The 15507-nt window shown below is 39.9% G+C and overlaps 2 protein-coding genes across 3 annotated transcripts; one reads left to right on the top strand and one right to left on the bottom strand.

Annotated features, from left to right (window-relative positions):
• Positions 1-1084: 1084 nt before the first annotated feature.
• Positions 1085-9413, bottom strand: ercc3 (excision repair cross-complementation group 3). Of its 2 annotated transcripts, XM_085403774.1 has the most exons (15): positions 9239-9413; positions 8718-8917; positions 8352-8588; positions 8192-8241; positions 7971-8106; positions 7658-7828; positions 7106-7310; positions 6600-6914; positions 6278-6462; positions 5535-5737; positions 5358-5454; positions 4816-4933; positions 4614-4732; positions 2184-2333; positions 1085-1833 (listed from the first exon to the last, which is right to left on the bottom strand). In XM_085403774.1, exons 1-15 carry the CDS (start codon positions 9264-9266, stop codon positions 1696-1698), a joined length of 2352 nt encoding a protein of 783 aa, XP_085259900.1. In that variant the 5' UTR covers positions 9267-9413; the 3' UTR covers positions 1085-1695. The 2 variants fall into 2 exon arrangements, with proteins under 2 accessions (XP_085259900.1, XP_085259910.1); XM_085403784.1 differs by lacking the exon at positions 1085-1833 and having other exon boundaries at positions 2196-2333; positions 4614-4734; positions 4817-4933.
• Positions 9414-9804: 391 nt separating this feature from the next.
• gpalpp1 (GPALPP motifs containing 1) lies at positions 9805-12678 on the top strand. Its single transcript, XM_085403807.1, has 7 exons — positions 9805-9993; positions 10107-10233; positions 10313-10393; positions 10503-10752; positions 11153-11317; positions 11400-11501; positions 11618-12678. Exons 1-7 carry the CDS (start codon positions 9909-9911, stop codon positions 11834-11836), a joined length of 1029 nt encoding a protein of 342 aa, XP_085259933.1. The 5' UTR covers positions 9805-9908; the 3' UTR covers positions 11837-12678.
• The last annotated feature ends 2829 nt before the right edge of the window (positions 12679-15507 follow it).

Raw genomic sequence — 15507 nt, forward strand, 5'->3', positions numbered from 1 at the left:
ACTCAGCCCCCACACACACACACGCAAAATAATGTGATAGAATTGCAGAAAATTCGTCTCAAATAAAGAATAAACCTCACGTACTGCTGATGTAAGCGCATGAGAGAGCCCCACAAATCATCAGCTGCTTACAAAAGTGTAAGCGCTTTGTGTTCAAGTCCAAAAGTTGTGTTTAAAACAAAGAAAAATATGAGAAACTTTATATAACTTTGTGCAGACAGATTGCAAAAGTTGGACTTTACAGAGGCATGAGATTTATAGGCGTTTTTGCATTTGAACCCTGCAGGCAGGCTAAACCTTACAGCTGGTATATGAGTGCCAGGTGGCATTTGAGCAAATGGAAACATTTGATTAGTTCTCAGAAAATTTTAATGTTTAAAAACTTAGGAGCAACACTTATTAATGCAGACTGTCCCAGCAATCGCGCGAGTTTCAGAATGAAGGACATAAATCTGTAGGCTTAGTATCTTGATGTTATCTACATGTGTGATTAATGTACAACAGTCAGATGGCCCATCCTCAGTTTTCTCAAGAGACACGTGAATTCCAATCTATCTAATTACTTTTCACTCTCTCCAAGCCAATAAGCCTTGGGTCAGCGGAGGTCACAAAATAGCAATTAAGACCATGCCAAAAACACAGCCATTCAAGGCACACGTGTCCTGTGCTCCAGCAGAGGTTGGGTGGGCAGAGGTGGATATTTTCCCACAGTCGCTCCTTTTGCAGCTTAGACACTGCATCAGGCTCTAGATGTTCTTTTTGGAATATCTTCAAGTCACCAACAAAGAAAGAATTATCCCCCTCCTCTCCACGCCTGGCTTTTATCCAAATGGAGTTTTTTTATTCCCTTTATTCATTCTCAGAAGAAATCATGGGGACATTGCTACACAATCATGAGTTAGTCCGATTAAATAATGTCTTCTGTAGCAAGTGGGTGCTATCGTGACCTTTAATTGCTGCCAGAAGAGTATTCACTAGATTTCTTTAGATTTATTGTCCTGCTTCGTTTTGTGACTTTGAGACTTTGTCTGTTGTCTGCTGTGTATATTACTGCTAGTCTAAGGAGAATAAAAGTCCAAAAATATTCATTTTACAAAACATATTTAATAACATTTTACAGAATTAACTGACATAAAACATATTTGTGTGGTTGGCTTTCAGGAGCAGCTTTATACACATTCTAGTCAACTTTACAAAAAGCTATGCTGTTAACCAGCATATGAGAATTAGCTACAAAATAACAAACGTGTCCTCATGCAGGTCAAGGCAGCATTAGTCTAATTGTTTACCATTAGATAACCTGTGTTATCCAACAGTAAATAAGATGGTTTATTCATTTAGATGCCAAAAGACTAAGAGCTGATCTTTTGCTGCTTACAAAGTTAATGTGATTTATATGTCATATGCAAGTAGCCATCCAATTTACAGACATCGAAAAGCTTTACCACTTAGTGACACATTATCCCTGATCATTGCTCCATTCAGACGCGATGGAGTTCAGCTGGGCTTCAAACCTGCTTGTTCGTGTGACTGCTTGGGTCTTGGGGGGGAAGCGAGTGCCTCGCTCATGTTATGGCCTGGCCCTAGACGGGTCGTAACACTGCTCTTTAATGCATACTTCAATGCCCCAGTTTTGTCTTACTGCCCATTACAGCACAGAACGTTTTTAGGTATCAAGGTGTCAAGCACGTAGATCTACTTTCTGAAGCGCTTGAACAGTGGATGAACGCTTTTGCCCGCTGCAAGGGCTTTGCTGCTTCTGCTCTGATATTCCATGTAGATGGTGTCATCTGCTCCGGACATGGAGCTCATGGTGCCGGTTCGCCTTGAGAACTGATCAGGAAACAGAGAAAGAAGAAGTGAGAGTAATCAAATGTACAAAATACGCAAGTTACCAACAGCAGGGGTGGGGAGCACAGAGTAACTCATGACATAGTGCAAAAAAAAATAAAATAAATAATAATAATAATAATGACAAAGATATTATTGTACAGCAAATCGGTGAGCATTACAGCAATACAACAATATTTGTGTAGGGAAGAGGGGGTGGTGAACTTTCATTAACCTTCATTTGGTAGGCCCATAAGGAGTGATTTCAAAGAGACTCTGCAGTGTCAATATTTTGTTGACCCTCCAAACATCCTTTCTCTACAAATGTCTTAACAGCTGGTGAAATTCCTCACCTGAGGTCGTGCGCCCACCTCCCCTGCCACCACCTCCTCCTCGGCATCTATGTCAGAAGCAGCGAGGACCTTCTGAAGCAGCTGCTGTTGCTCATCTCTGGTGGAGAACATCAAGTCCTCTTCCTCCATACCTGCCAGCTTTGTGATTACCTGTCAAAGTCAGAGAAAGTCAGGAGAGAATGGAGCCAGCTAAGAAGAGGAGGATGTCCTCCCCTGTGTGGGAACATTTTGATCTTATTCCTCCCAACAAGGTATGCAAATTTCTACAGAAGATGTATTTTCATAATACTGATGGTGCAATACAATTTATGTTAAGCTGTCTTTACTTTTGTTCAAGGTGAAGTGTTTGCTATGTGCCAGGGAGCTGGGATATAACAACAACACCTCATCAATGCTCAGGCACTACAGAGCTTTGCATGAGAATAAGGGGAACACCGATTGTGGAGCAAGACCAGGTGAGCCATCAAATGCAATGATAATATAGCATGCAGTAATGTTACTAAATGATATAACAATATTATACAACTGTAATAAGTTGTACGTGTGTGATATTTATATTTGTGCTTTGTCTTTGTTCTCCTGAGGAAAGACAATAATCTCAAATAGATGAAGACCTGGTTAGCATGGTGATCGAGGACTCCCAGCCATTTAGCATTGTGGAGGACAAAGGATTTAAAAGATTTGTTAAATCATTAAATCCTAGCTATGTTCTCCCCACTAAAAAGGTCATAAAAGCAGTGAAAATTTTGTTTTTACTGAATAAAATGTGAACAGGCAGGACTGAGGCCTCAGTCTGTAGCTGTCCATACCTCAACGTTACAAAAGCACAACCACACCTCACCTCTCATATTTTTACGTCCAGTCGATGTCCTACTAGAGCAAATGAAGCTTCAAGACGCTTTGCACTGGGGTGAACCAATTGGATGAAAAGCTTCAGTGCTTCATGAAGCTTCATCTGCCCATCACTAGTGATAACAGTTAAGGGACTGATTTTCCACTTTACTGTGAACCTTTCAGCTGCTGTAAGACTTTGCAGGCACTTTGTTATTCAAATACAATTCAATGAATGTGCCTCTACAGTCAGAGAAGTAGTCTTTTCTCTTGTTCTATCTTTGTTTTGTCCATGTAAACCAGGGGTGGGCAATTCCAGGTCTCGAGGGCCGGTGTCCTGCAGGTTTTAGATCTCACCTTGGGTCATCACACCTGAATCACATGATTAGTTCGTTACCAGGCCTCTGGAGAACTTCAGGATATGTTGATGAGCCATTTAAATCAGCTGTGTTGGTTCAAAGACACATCTAAAAGCTGCAGGGACACCGGCCCTCGAGGCCTGGAGTTGCCCACCCCTGATGTAAACAAACCTACGCATGACTGCTGCCAGAATTGCTTAAAGGTCTTGATTTTCAGTGTGTGTCTTGGAATTCTTCTCACAACACATGCCACCAGACAGACGGGAAACAATGAAACCAAATTCTTTAAAAATTCTTCTATGACAAAACAAAATGAAACTGGGACATTCAGATTTTGTTCCATAAGTCAAAAGTCTTCATTCATATAAGTTTAACTGTACAATACTCAAATGAGAATTTCCACTTTGCAATATTCAGTCAGATAACAGTTTACATCCATTTTTGTTCAGACTAGACCATGATATCATGATTTTGTCTCCTTAAACTGGATAAGCAGGAGAAAATGGTTGGATAAGGGGATATTTGTGCCGAAGTTTGTTAAAATGGTCAAAATAGAATCCATGAAATGTTTAGCAAATGTGTTTTCTGACGCCACACAAATTATGTTAACCACAAAATTCTTTGAGATGTTCAAGAGACAGGGATGGACGTACCCTAATGGACCCTCTCACAATCGGGTGGCTTTCCTATGTTTTGTTAGGCATAGCAGCTTTTTAGAAGACATCATGATTCATTCAATATTTATTTATTTTTTAGCAGCCATTTATGAATGCCGTTCCCCATAAGCCCCAGTTCTTTGAAGGCGGTGGCTTAAGAGGATAGAGAAGAGTGATCACTTAAGAAGGTTTTAGCAGGTTAAGTCTTTCAGTGAGACGGTGGTAAAATCAAATTACAGGGATTTAAACACTTAACTACTTATTCGTGAGAGCTGTAGTTTTGACTATGCTTGGTCAAAGAATTCAAATTGATATCAGGATATGGAAATAAAAGTCAAGGCTTAATATATTTCAGAAACAGTTGGACTCACTAGATTCAGGAATTGGGTTTTTAAAGGTTAAGTGGCATAAACATTTACCAGCTGTGAGCGCTCATCCTCGCTGTAAACTATCCTTCAAGCTATAACAGTAAACTTCAACAGGAATGGGTCATGACCTTCATGAAAGAAATGTGCACTATGACCATGGTTATAATTAATTATGCACAAATCATATGAGACCGTGTTAAGAAGTTAACAGCACACCTTAAAGCTGTATCCCTGGTCCACGAGAAACCTCTGCCTCTTGGTGGAGTAAGCCATTTCCTGGGTATCCTGGGACACCAGTGAATAGAAGTATGCATTGTACTCTTCTGCCACCATTCCTAAAACGGCAGACAGGGACATTGAAATAAGTGATTTTGCTCACAGACACCAGAAGACAAAATGGTTAGATAAGCAAACAGACCTTTTTTGGCTCTTAAGACTCTCCCAAGTCTCTGGGCCTCCTGTCTGCGTGATCCACCGTGGGACGAGATCTGGATCAGCACATTTGCTTCTGGCAAGTCAAATGAAGTGTCTCCAACCTGCAGAAGAATTCGCAAACGTGCAATTTCACCACGCTGTCCTATTGAGATGCTTTGGCAAGACCTTAAACAGGCATTCATACTCAAAAGCCCTCCAGTGTGACTGAATTAAAACAATTCTGTGGGACAAAATCCTCCATGTGAAATATTCGTTGCCAGTTATCGCAAATGCTTAATTGCAATTTTTGGTGCCAAGGGTGGCAAAACCAGTTATTAGGTTTAGAGGGTAATTACCTTGCCCTGTGTAAAAAAGTAAGACAGCTTTCCTTCCTTTAATAAACAAAATCTTAACTCAAAAACTGCATTTTGTATTTACTCAAGTAACTTTTATCTGATATTAAAATTTGCTTAATAATCTGAAACATGTAAGAAACCAGTAAGGGGGCAAATGCTTTTTCACAGCCCTGTAGACTGACTGGTTTACCTTTGAGATGAAAATGGTGTTGATCTTGGGGTTGTGTTTGAAGTTCTGTAAAATCTGCATTCGCTCCCCCTGAGAGGTCGGACCATAGATGTAAGGCCTTGGGGAGAAAGTGAAAATTTGTTAAAACAATTGCAACCTGAAACACAGAAGGAGCTTCTCTTTTTGTCAGTAACTTACTTGTTGAGACGAATGGCATATTCTTTCAAGGCAAACACGTTATCAGCAAACACAATGATTTTGTCATTCCGTCGCTCATGGAAGCGAATGAGAAACTGACACGCACGGAACTTATTGGGGTTCATCGTGTAAAGCAGGATCCGCTTCTTTGTCTTAATGGCAACGTACTCTCTGTAAAACTCCGGAGACATCGGGCACCACACCTGAAGAACAGGCATGCCAGTCACACTGATGATGATACTCAAAGCATACTGTAATATGAATACAGTTAAAAGGCTTTGCTTTTACATTTGAAGCTGCCCTAACACATTTAGTTTTGAATTTGACAAGTGACATCATAATCAACAGTGACAACTAACATCAATCAATGTGCGGGGGAATAGATGTGCAAATTTGCACATCTTGAGCACATCATAAAGTTGCAATATAATTAAATACGAAAAAGACACAATTGTTACCATCTTAAATTGAACTTTACCAGAAAAAATAGTTTTATTAGTTTGTATGATGAAATGATTTATTAATTACTTTAGATTTTTTTGCTTTATCAGTTACATAATGACAATTAAAATTAATTTTGAATTACATCGGCCAGTTCTAGACCAGAACCACAATGTATATGTCCATAATATCGCATTACGGATTCATCTATAAAGTGAATGCAGAAAAAAAAAAGCTGCTTATTTATTAAATCTATTTTATAATCTAATATCTTATTTCTACTGTTATACTGCAAGACTCACCTCTGCACACTGGACTTTAGCAATGTAGCCATTGTTCTGCAGTTCCATCCAGTTGGCCTCGTATAGCTTTGGTCCAATTAGGAAATTGAGGTCCACAATCTTATCATCCTCTCTGACCAATGTGGCAGTGAGGCCAAGTTTGCAGTGGGCCTGGACTATAGTCAGGACACGACGAAACATCCTTGCTACAGGCAAAGAAAGTTTTAAGTTAGGATGGAGACTAATCGCGCCAAAATATTCTGTCTGGTTTACTGCATGTAAAAGAAATACTTATAAATATACGGATATATTTAGGATAACACAAAAACCAAAAACAACTCACCAGGGATAGTGTGAACTTCATCCAGTATGATGAGACCCCACTCTTGGCTCCGCATCCACTCCATGACCCTTTCAGCTTCCCAGGAGCGCTTGGTGGTGTGACCCAGCATGGAGTAGGTGCTGATGGCCACCGAGCAACCTATAGGCTTGTCCTTCGCATCAGAAGTGAAGCGGCAGATCTGAGAGTCGTCAATAGTGGACCACATCTTGAACTGGGACTTCCACTGCTCCACAGATACAGAGGAATTACCCAGCACCAGGCAGCGTTTGCGCACCGTGCAGGCCGCTGTCACCCCGACCAGGGATTTACCCGCTCCTGTAAAACAAAGATAGGATAAACATTATTGAGACACACGAGTGTCTTACACATAGGTTTGATGAAATGAAAAGATAGTCTCAAGTGTCTTTTAGAGTATACTACAACGCTGGAATAAAAATTTGTGTCTTTATATATATATTATACTAAACATTCTGTCCTTTATGACAACAGTAAATCCACTGTCTCACCACATGGCAGCACAATGACTCCTGAGCGGGCGCGACCGTTTCCAAACATTTTGCGTAGACTCTTTTCCTGATAGGGCCTCAACACAGCCGTGGGCTTAAGGTCTATGTTGATGTCGGGGTTGACTGTGTCATTGCGGAAGTCGTACTCTGCCAGGAGGGGGTACTCCAGCTGAATACAACGCTTCTGCAGCTCTTCAATCATCTCCTGCACCACAATAAAAAAAAAAAAAAGAACAGAGTAGAGTTTAGTGTGGGGATTTAAAATATTTCATTGGCTTTTTAAAGAAATGATCATACTTTGTTAAAATGAAGTCATGAAACATAAGCTTTTATTGATCAAGGGAAAAGCAGTTCCCAAACTTCACCCAGTTTTATAACCTAATAATTGACTTACTTCTGATGATTTGGGGACCAATAGCAAAAATTTAAACACCAACACTGTTGCAAGAAAATACGTTTAAATCTGTATGTTTAAAAGCTTTAAATATGGGCCGGCAATAATATTAAGTATGTGGCAGCGTTACAGGGGGAAAAAAATAATCAGGTATGCACCTGGCGAATTTCAAAGGACACAGTCTGAGTCTCCTCTTCCTCCTCTTCTTCTTTATCCATCTGCTCATAGTAGCTGAAGATGTCCTCAGGGACCTGCTGGGTTGAGGTTTCCCCATCACTGGGCTGCTGTGAGCTGGAAGTGCCTTCTTTTTCTTGAACAGACTTAGAAATCTGTCAGAAAGAGGAACTATTTAAATATGTGATTGATCAGAGAAACTTTTCTTTATTAAACATATGAATATAAAAGAACAGTCTTTTTTATTAGTGCTATTTTACACATTAGTTTGAGCTTAAAAAATGTTCATTTGCACACCGCTGACTTGCTGTGGATGACTTCAGTAATAAGCTCAGCATCTGTTCCATCTGCAGCGCGGAGACGACATTCACGGATCACATTGTCTTGCAGAAGTCGCTGGATCACATCAGGGAAGGCACTCTCAACAAAATACCTGAGCATGGATTGTAATCGGAGTTTATGAAAAGTGCTAAGAGTGCTACTGATGCAAAGCGTGAAGAAACCATTTTTAAAATTACCTATTGTGCTTGAGCACCAGCTTGACTTTGCCGTAGCTCACTGTGCAGAGCTGAGAAGAAGAGAGAGATCAGATTTGCATATCACGACAAAAAACAGTGCTTTCAGCAATGTTCAGTCTTTGGCAGTATTCCTCAAAACACCAAATACTCCCAGTAAGACCTTTATGAATTGCACGATTCCATCAGGTACAGATGTCTTGCTGAGCTTCTGCAGATACTCCACAATATCAGAGGTCTGGAGCCCCACACTGACAGCTGCATATAAGGAGTAGGCAGTTAGCTTGTACTCATGGATATGGTTAGGTCTGCATACTGGCTCTGCAATGGCCACCAAGAAATCCTGGGCATATTTATACACTGGAGAAAAAGCTTCCAGAAAGATGTGTCCATCTGGAGCCTGCAGGAGAGAAAGGAAACAGAAAAAACAACATAAGAGAGAAGTACATACATCTCCCACATAAAAGTGGAAGGACACCAAAGCTTTTTAAATTTAAGTGAGGAAATCAACAACCCAAGCACATCTTACCACCCAGAGTGGACGTGAGGAGTGATCATTTTTTAACAGCATCTGAGCACGGTAATCTTTGGCTCCATATTCATCTAGTTTTGTACTAGACTCGTCCACTTGTTTTCCTGCAGCAGCAGGTATGGCCTCTTGAGACTCGCTCCCCACCGCCTCTTCTTCATCATCTTCTTCCTCATAGAAACGCTTCTTGGACTTTTTTTCTGATTCACAAAGGATACAAACATGAGTATGCAACTATTCATAGGCATAAAAAAAAGGTTCACAAACGATCAGGCTGAAACAGGGATGAATGTAACGATATGAGAACTGAGGCAGAAAGTGTGGCTGCAGACGTGCTAATGTCCTAGCTTCTACATCCTTGATCTAATGGTCTTTATCTGGAACTGTTAACCTTTACAAAAGCACAGAATAATTACTGGAAATGTTCAGAGTCCAAGAAGAAAAGTACAATGCTTCTTATCACTTAGTTAGCTAGCTTAATGGCTAATTATATAGGTCAAAACACAGGATTAGCAACGTACCCCGGTCTCCTTTGTCCTTTTTACCCATTTTAACCGCTTTTAAATGGGTAATAGCTCAAACTAAGCCCGATATGACTGCATAACAACCAAATATCCTCCCGAAATTTCTAAGACAAACTGACCGGTGTGGGTCAGGCTGCTGGTGTTGCGCGTCAAAACTCCTGCAGAAAACACTTCCGGTTTGAAATGTCAAAATAAAATCCTCTTCGTATCCTCTTCGTACAGTTAAAAAAACAACTTGAGAAATTAACTGTTTTTAGATGATATGAAAGATTTTTTTAATATGTGTTCTGAGATTTCTTGATGTCTCCTTTTCTGTGTTTATGTGTGTTTTTTGTTTTATTTTGTTTTGTTTGCAGGGATGTTACACAAAAAACACAATGTTGACTCAGTATTGAACGACACAATCAAAAACAATCTAGAAAAGTTTTTCATGTCGAATAAATGACAGAAACGTTCATGTATTTCTGATTTATGTCCTCTCTAGGTTGATACCAATAAATTATTAATTAATTAATTTTTTTTTTAAAAACTAGCCACTCCGTGTTTACTTCCTCGGTCAAAGGTCAATCTGATTCCTACGGGTTTCCTCAATCTGTTGGAAGGTATCTGTCTGATTTAACCAGAAATTGCTGCAGCTACGTGACTGATTTATTACCCAGAGTTGAATATGTCGTCTGATAAACAAATTGGACCCGCTTTACCGCCGACGTTTAGAAAGGAGAGCCCTGAAGACTATGATTATGAAGACGAATGTAAGTGAAACTATATGTTTACCACTCGTTTACTTTGACTCCTGCATTCGTAGTGCTTTTGTCCGATTGTTTTTTTTATTGCGGTCTTCAGTTTTCTTCTTCAAACTCTGCAGTGGTTGGCCCTGCTTTGCCGCCCGGTTACAAACGGGGAGAACCGTCGAGCTCCTCTGATGAGAGTGAGCAGGAGGTAGCGGTGAAAAGAGTCAAAACAGGACACGCCGGTGAAGAAAGAGCCGCAGAGTGGGTTCCCTGCTGAATTACAGCTAAAATACAGGAAATGTCTCGATAAACAAAACACTGACATATGTCTTCTGAACAGGGTGAGCACAGAAGACGATGATGGTTTCTTTGGACCAGCTCTGCCGCCAGGATTTAAGAAACGTCCGAGTTCACCAGATGTGTGAGCAAATTTATCCTATAAAGCACCATCCTATAAAGAAAAAAAAACGGAGTGGAATCAATAAGCTGAGGATCATCATGAAAACTGTAACTTTACTTTGTTCTCTCAGGCCGCCTGTGCTGGGACCAGCTCTACCTCCTGGGTTTCGCAGAGCACAACATGAAGACAATGATGGTGAAGATCCAGACAGTTGTCCAGGGCCTGCCTTGCCTCCAGGCTACCAAGCCGAACCCTCCAGCAGCGAAGGAGAAGATGAGGATGTAATTGGACCAATGCCAGCCAATGGGCCAATTCAGGACACTATGGCTCAGGACATTGAGCGTAGAGCACAAAGGATGAAAGAGAAGCTGACAGGAGACGTAAGCCCTAATCCCAGACACTATACACCACAGGTGTCGAACTCCAGGCCTCGAATGTCCTCCAGGTTTTAGATGTGTCCTTGATCCAAGACAGCTGATTTAAATGGCTAAATTACCTCTTCAACATGTCTTGAAGTTCTCCAGAAGCCTGTTAATGAACTAATCATTTGATTCAGGTGTGTTGACCTTGGGTGAGATCTAAAACCTGCAGGACAGCGGCCCTCGAGGCCTGGAGTTTGACACCCCTGCTATACACTGTACGGTTCAATCAGCTTAATCCATGCATAAAAAGTGACAGAAAGACTAACCGTATTTTAAGGTGTTAGGATTTCTTCTTTCTCTGATCACCATTTTAAAGTTTTAAAGTTTTTTTTTTTTCTTTGTGTGTGCATGTCAACAGGATGCTCCTGAGGTGCTGAACAGAGAAACATGGATGACTGAGCTCCCGCCAGAACTGCAGCATATTGGCTTGGGGGCTCGAACTTTTAAGAAAAGGTCAGGTCCCGAAAATGCTGACCGCTCAATTTGGACGGATACACCAGCAGACAGGGAGCGCAAAGCCAGGGTATTTAATGAAAACAGGTTTACTTTTTATTTGTTACATATTTTTGCCTCTATCTCATTCGTCTGTTGGCCTTTACCAATAGGAACGTCTTGAGGGAAAGAAGAAGGGTGAAGCAGAGAAAGACAGTGTCCCACATGTTTCTCACAAAGACTTGGAAATGGCAGAGAAAGTGTCCAAGTATAATGTAAGTGGTTGTACTTTATTTTTCACATCTCTTAAATGTTCCCGTTTAGCAGAGTATGCATTTTTGTTCACATTGAGTTCAGGACTAAAATTTCTGTACATGTCACTAATTATTAGGATTCTAAACGTGCGGAGTCTCTGATGAGCCTTCACACAAAGAAGATGAAGGAGAAGGCGAAGGAGAAAGCTGACCAGCCAGTCAAGAGGAGACCATTCGATCGTGACGCAGACCTGCAAGTGAACCACTTTGATGAAGCGCAGAAGAAGCGGCTGCTGAAGAAGTCTCAGGAACTGAACACACGGTTCTCCCACAGCAAGGAGCGAATGTTCCTCTAACACACCGAAAATGTCAAAAATGTGTAAAAATACATTTTCCTTTAGACTTCATAGAGTATGGTCTAAGCTTTGTTGGTCTATGAAACTGGAGTTTAACACACAATAGTTTGTGTAAATGACAGGACGCCATTGTTATAACAGATGTTTTATAGTCATTCAATCTGTTATAAAACAGCAGCTATTTGAGCTTTTAGAGTTATAGAATAAATGCAAACAATTCAAATGTTCTTCCTGCAGAACATCAGCTTATATTTTTAGATTGGACCGTGTTTGTACAGGTAACATCCAGATCAATCACATGTCTCTTGGTAAATTTAGTTGCTATGAATGGTGTCAGATTGAATGTCATTTTCAGTTTTGGTGTGCTGAAATTTTGTGTAAAACTCAGACTTTGTACTTAGGGATGGTAAAGGAGAGATGAGAAACAGTTTAGCCTAAGTGTTTATGTGTGGTTTTAATTAAAATGGGGGATAGTGCAGTATAATACTGGGTTAGATAATGTTTTATTTAATGCCATTATACAAATATATTCAGTCTGTTATGGACTACCTATTAAAGAGAGAAAAATACTTTCTCGATTCAAAGTACTTCATTTTTTTGGCTCCTTAAATATTTTTCTGTTTTTGCTTTTGTTTGTTCTAAATGCAAAAAGTGAACATTTTAAACCAAACTGCCATTTTGGCATCTAGATATAAAAGGCTCAAATCTTTACATTAATGCACTCTACATCTGTGATTGATTCCTTTTAAGCTTTTTCTGAAACTCCTATAAAATGTGTTGTACTGCTATTGCAACTTTAAACTGTATATTAAACTTTTATAAACTCCAAACTTTTACAAAAACACTTTCTTGGCATGTTGTGTTTCTTTATTAACACACCTATTTTTAGTAACCAGCATTTAAGTCCTACGCCGTAGTAATGGTTGTAAAAATTGGGGCTCTTCAGAGTCGCTATATATGCATATTGCATTTATGCATGCGTTTGGCGGTAGCATTGATCGAGATCCCAGTCATCATTTTAAAATATTTAAAGCAGAATGCAGGTGTGTGGCTCATTAAAGTACATATACACTCTCTGTAATAACATTAGGTAATTGGATGTAAGGAGAACGACTAATTTAATGTCTAATGTCTGAGCTGAGAGTGACGTCACTGCTAAGTTGAGCGTGATCCAGCATTAAAGTTCAAAAAGCATGAAAACAGGATTTGTTTGACTTCTTAGCCAGGTTAACCCATTTGTGTATTACTACAGTGTTTCCATTTTGCACTTAAACACTGCTGCACGTTCATTTAAAAGAGTCTGGTCAGTGCCTATGGCTTTAAGTTGGGGCAATGAAACAATAAACATACAGGCTCAAACATATAGATTGACTCACTTAAAACCTAATAAGTGATACTGACGGTTCTACAGTTTCATTTAACTTGACAGGTTCCTATTAACTTCTTATTAGTGATCGTGATTGACTGATTGACAAGGAACTCTGTCAGGCTCCAAAGAGGATAATTGTAGATTTACACAAGTAGGAACCGTTTCTAAATACCTACAGATTCCAAGATCATCAGTTCAAAAGGCACACAGCTAGAGGCTGCTCGGTGTCAATCGGCTCTCTGAAATTATTTCACTGCCTTCTCTGATGTGGACCCAACTCTGCCAACATTAGCTCAAACTTCCTCATTGACATCCTGAAATAAGAAAGCAGTTGTGATGCAGCGTCAACTTCTGGATCAAACCATGAAAATCTCCCTGCTGCTGCCTTTTCATGAAAACTAGACGAACCAACAATCTCAGTTTCTTCCTTTTCTTGTTTAGAAACATCAGGACCACATCAGAAAACATGAGGAATTTTATGTTGTCTCTTTGCACTGCGTTAGGTGTGTAATGGCCTTTTTTTCAGATATGTAACCATGGTGCCAAGGTTTGGAAGAAAACTGTCACACTCATGTGAGCAGAAATTGGTTAGGATGCTCCATGGAGGAACCATGGAGCCACCAAGGCTCAAGGCTGCCACACCCTATCACATGCTTCCTCTAGATCTACAAAGACACAGCACAGCTCATTCTGACCTTCTCTTTATTTGTCCATCATCAACTCCCGAAGCAAACAGTGCATCTGATCATGTTAAACAGTTAGGATGGCCACTGTCCTCTCTCCTAGACAGCACCACAGGTTTGGCATTAGGACCAAACACCTTTCCACTCCTCATCCTCTTCATAGCTGCCCTCGCTTTCTCCTTATTAATCATCTGCACTTCCTGATTCACTAATTATCTTACTTACATACTCTTTCTCTGATTTTCTTAATTGATGAGCTCCTCAAAAGACTCATTTCATTTTCTCAGCACACTCCCTTCACTTGCTAATACATATCCATCTTATTTCGATCTCTACCCTTTACCATCCTAACCTGCTGTACATCCTTTCCAGCTCATGTGCTCTGTCTAGACAATCAGTACAAGTCTATTCTTTCTCTTTCCTTACTAACCAGGTTCACATGCAACTCACTATACAAGTGTTTTCTCTTGCTTTTCTTGCATACACATTTGTCCATAAAAAAGGGGAAAAAATGAAAAAAGTTAAAAAGCAAAAGCAAAAGAAAAGCAAAATATGTGTATTGTCATTTTTCACAAAAGACCAATAGACCATCAAAAACTTAATATAAAAAATGGGGGAAAATTGGATAGTTTATAATTATGTTTCAGACCGAATTACCCATTGACCTCAAGTGGGTTGGTCAGGGATAGCCAGCTGGCCAGATGTGGCCAGCGAGTTATACAATACACAGCTCCAGTCTAAAGTGTAATACACATGACTATTATTATTATCATTGTTATTATTAAAGTGTTTTATACAGCCAATGCTTCTAGTACAAGGAAACTGGCTGGCAGCCTGACAATTGCATTACTGTTCAGAGTCATGGTTATAAAGATGTAAACTTTTTATTTTGTTACTCCCCCCCCCCTTGTATTCTTAGCTGTCAATACATCTGTGACATATTTGCTTTTAATCAGTCTTTGCACTGACTACTGATTTATCATAAAAGCTATATACAAAAAACTGTCTAATGGGGATTTCGGTAAATTTAATCAGCATGTCATGCAGCTGGTTTACTTACTATAGGACAGGAGATGTTAGAGGGAAGTCCGCTAGCGAGCTGTTAGGTTTTGTACCTGATGTGACTACTTTTTTCTCGCAGCACCAGGTATGGTCTCTTGATACTAAGCTCTCACCATTTCATTGTCTTCTTCCTCTTAGAAATACTACTTGGACTTCTTCATAAAAGCCATTAAAAGTTGACAAAAACATCATATTTACAGAGGTACATGTAAATGTAATTATAAAACAATGGAAGTACAAAGCGTGGCTGCAACCATGCTAATATACAAGGTTCTACATCCTTGAACAATTGTACTCTTTAACTAGGGTTGTTACCCTTCACAAAAGCATTGGATAACTATTGGAATTGTTCAGAGTCTTAGAGAAAGAAAGGTTGATTGTTTCTCATTGTCTCTGAATTAGCTAGCTAAATGCCTAACTATCTAGGTCAAAAGGCATGATCTTGTTTTCCCTTTTCACTCATTTGAAAAGCCTTTAAATGGGTAATAACTCAAAACAAGCCCCATATGTCAGGACCAGCCTGGCCACCAGGATTTAAGTACCTGAGTTCCTATCCT

The sequence above is a fragment of the Rhamphochromis longiceps genome, linkage group LG1 (genome assembly GCF_057381845.1).
Source record: "Rhamphochromis longiceps isolate RC_006_pf linkage group LG1, R_longiceps_female_GT1.1, whole genome shotgun sequence".
In the NCBI taxonomy this organism is placed as follows: Eukaryota; Metazoa; Chordata; class Actinopteri; order Cichliformes; family Cichlidae; genus Rhamphochromis; species Rhamphochromis longiceps.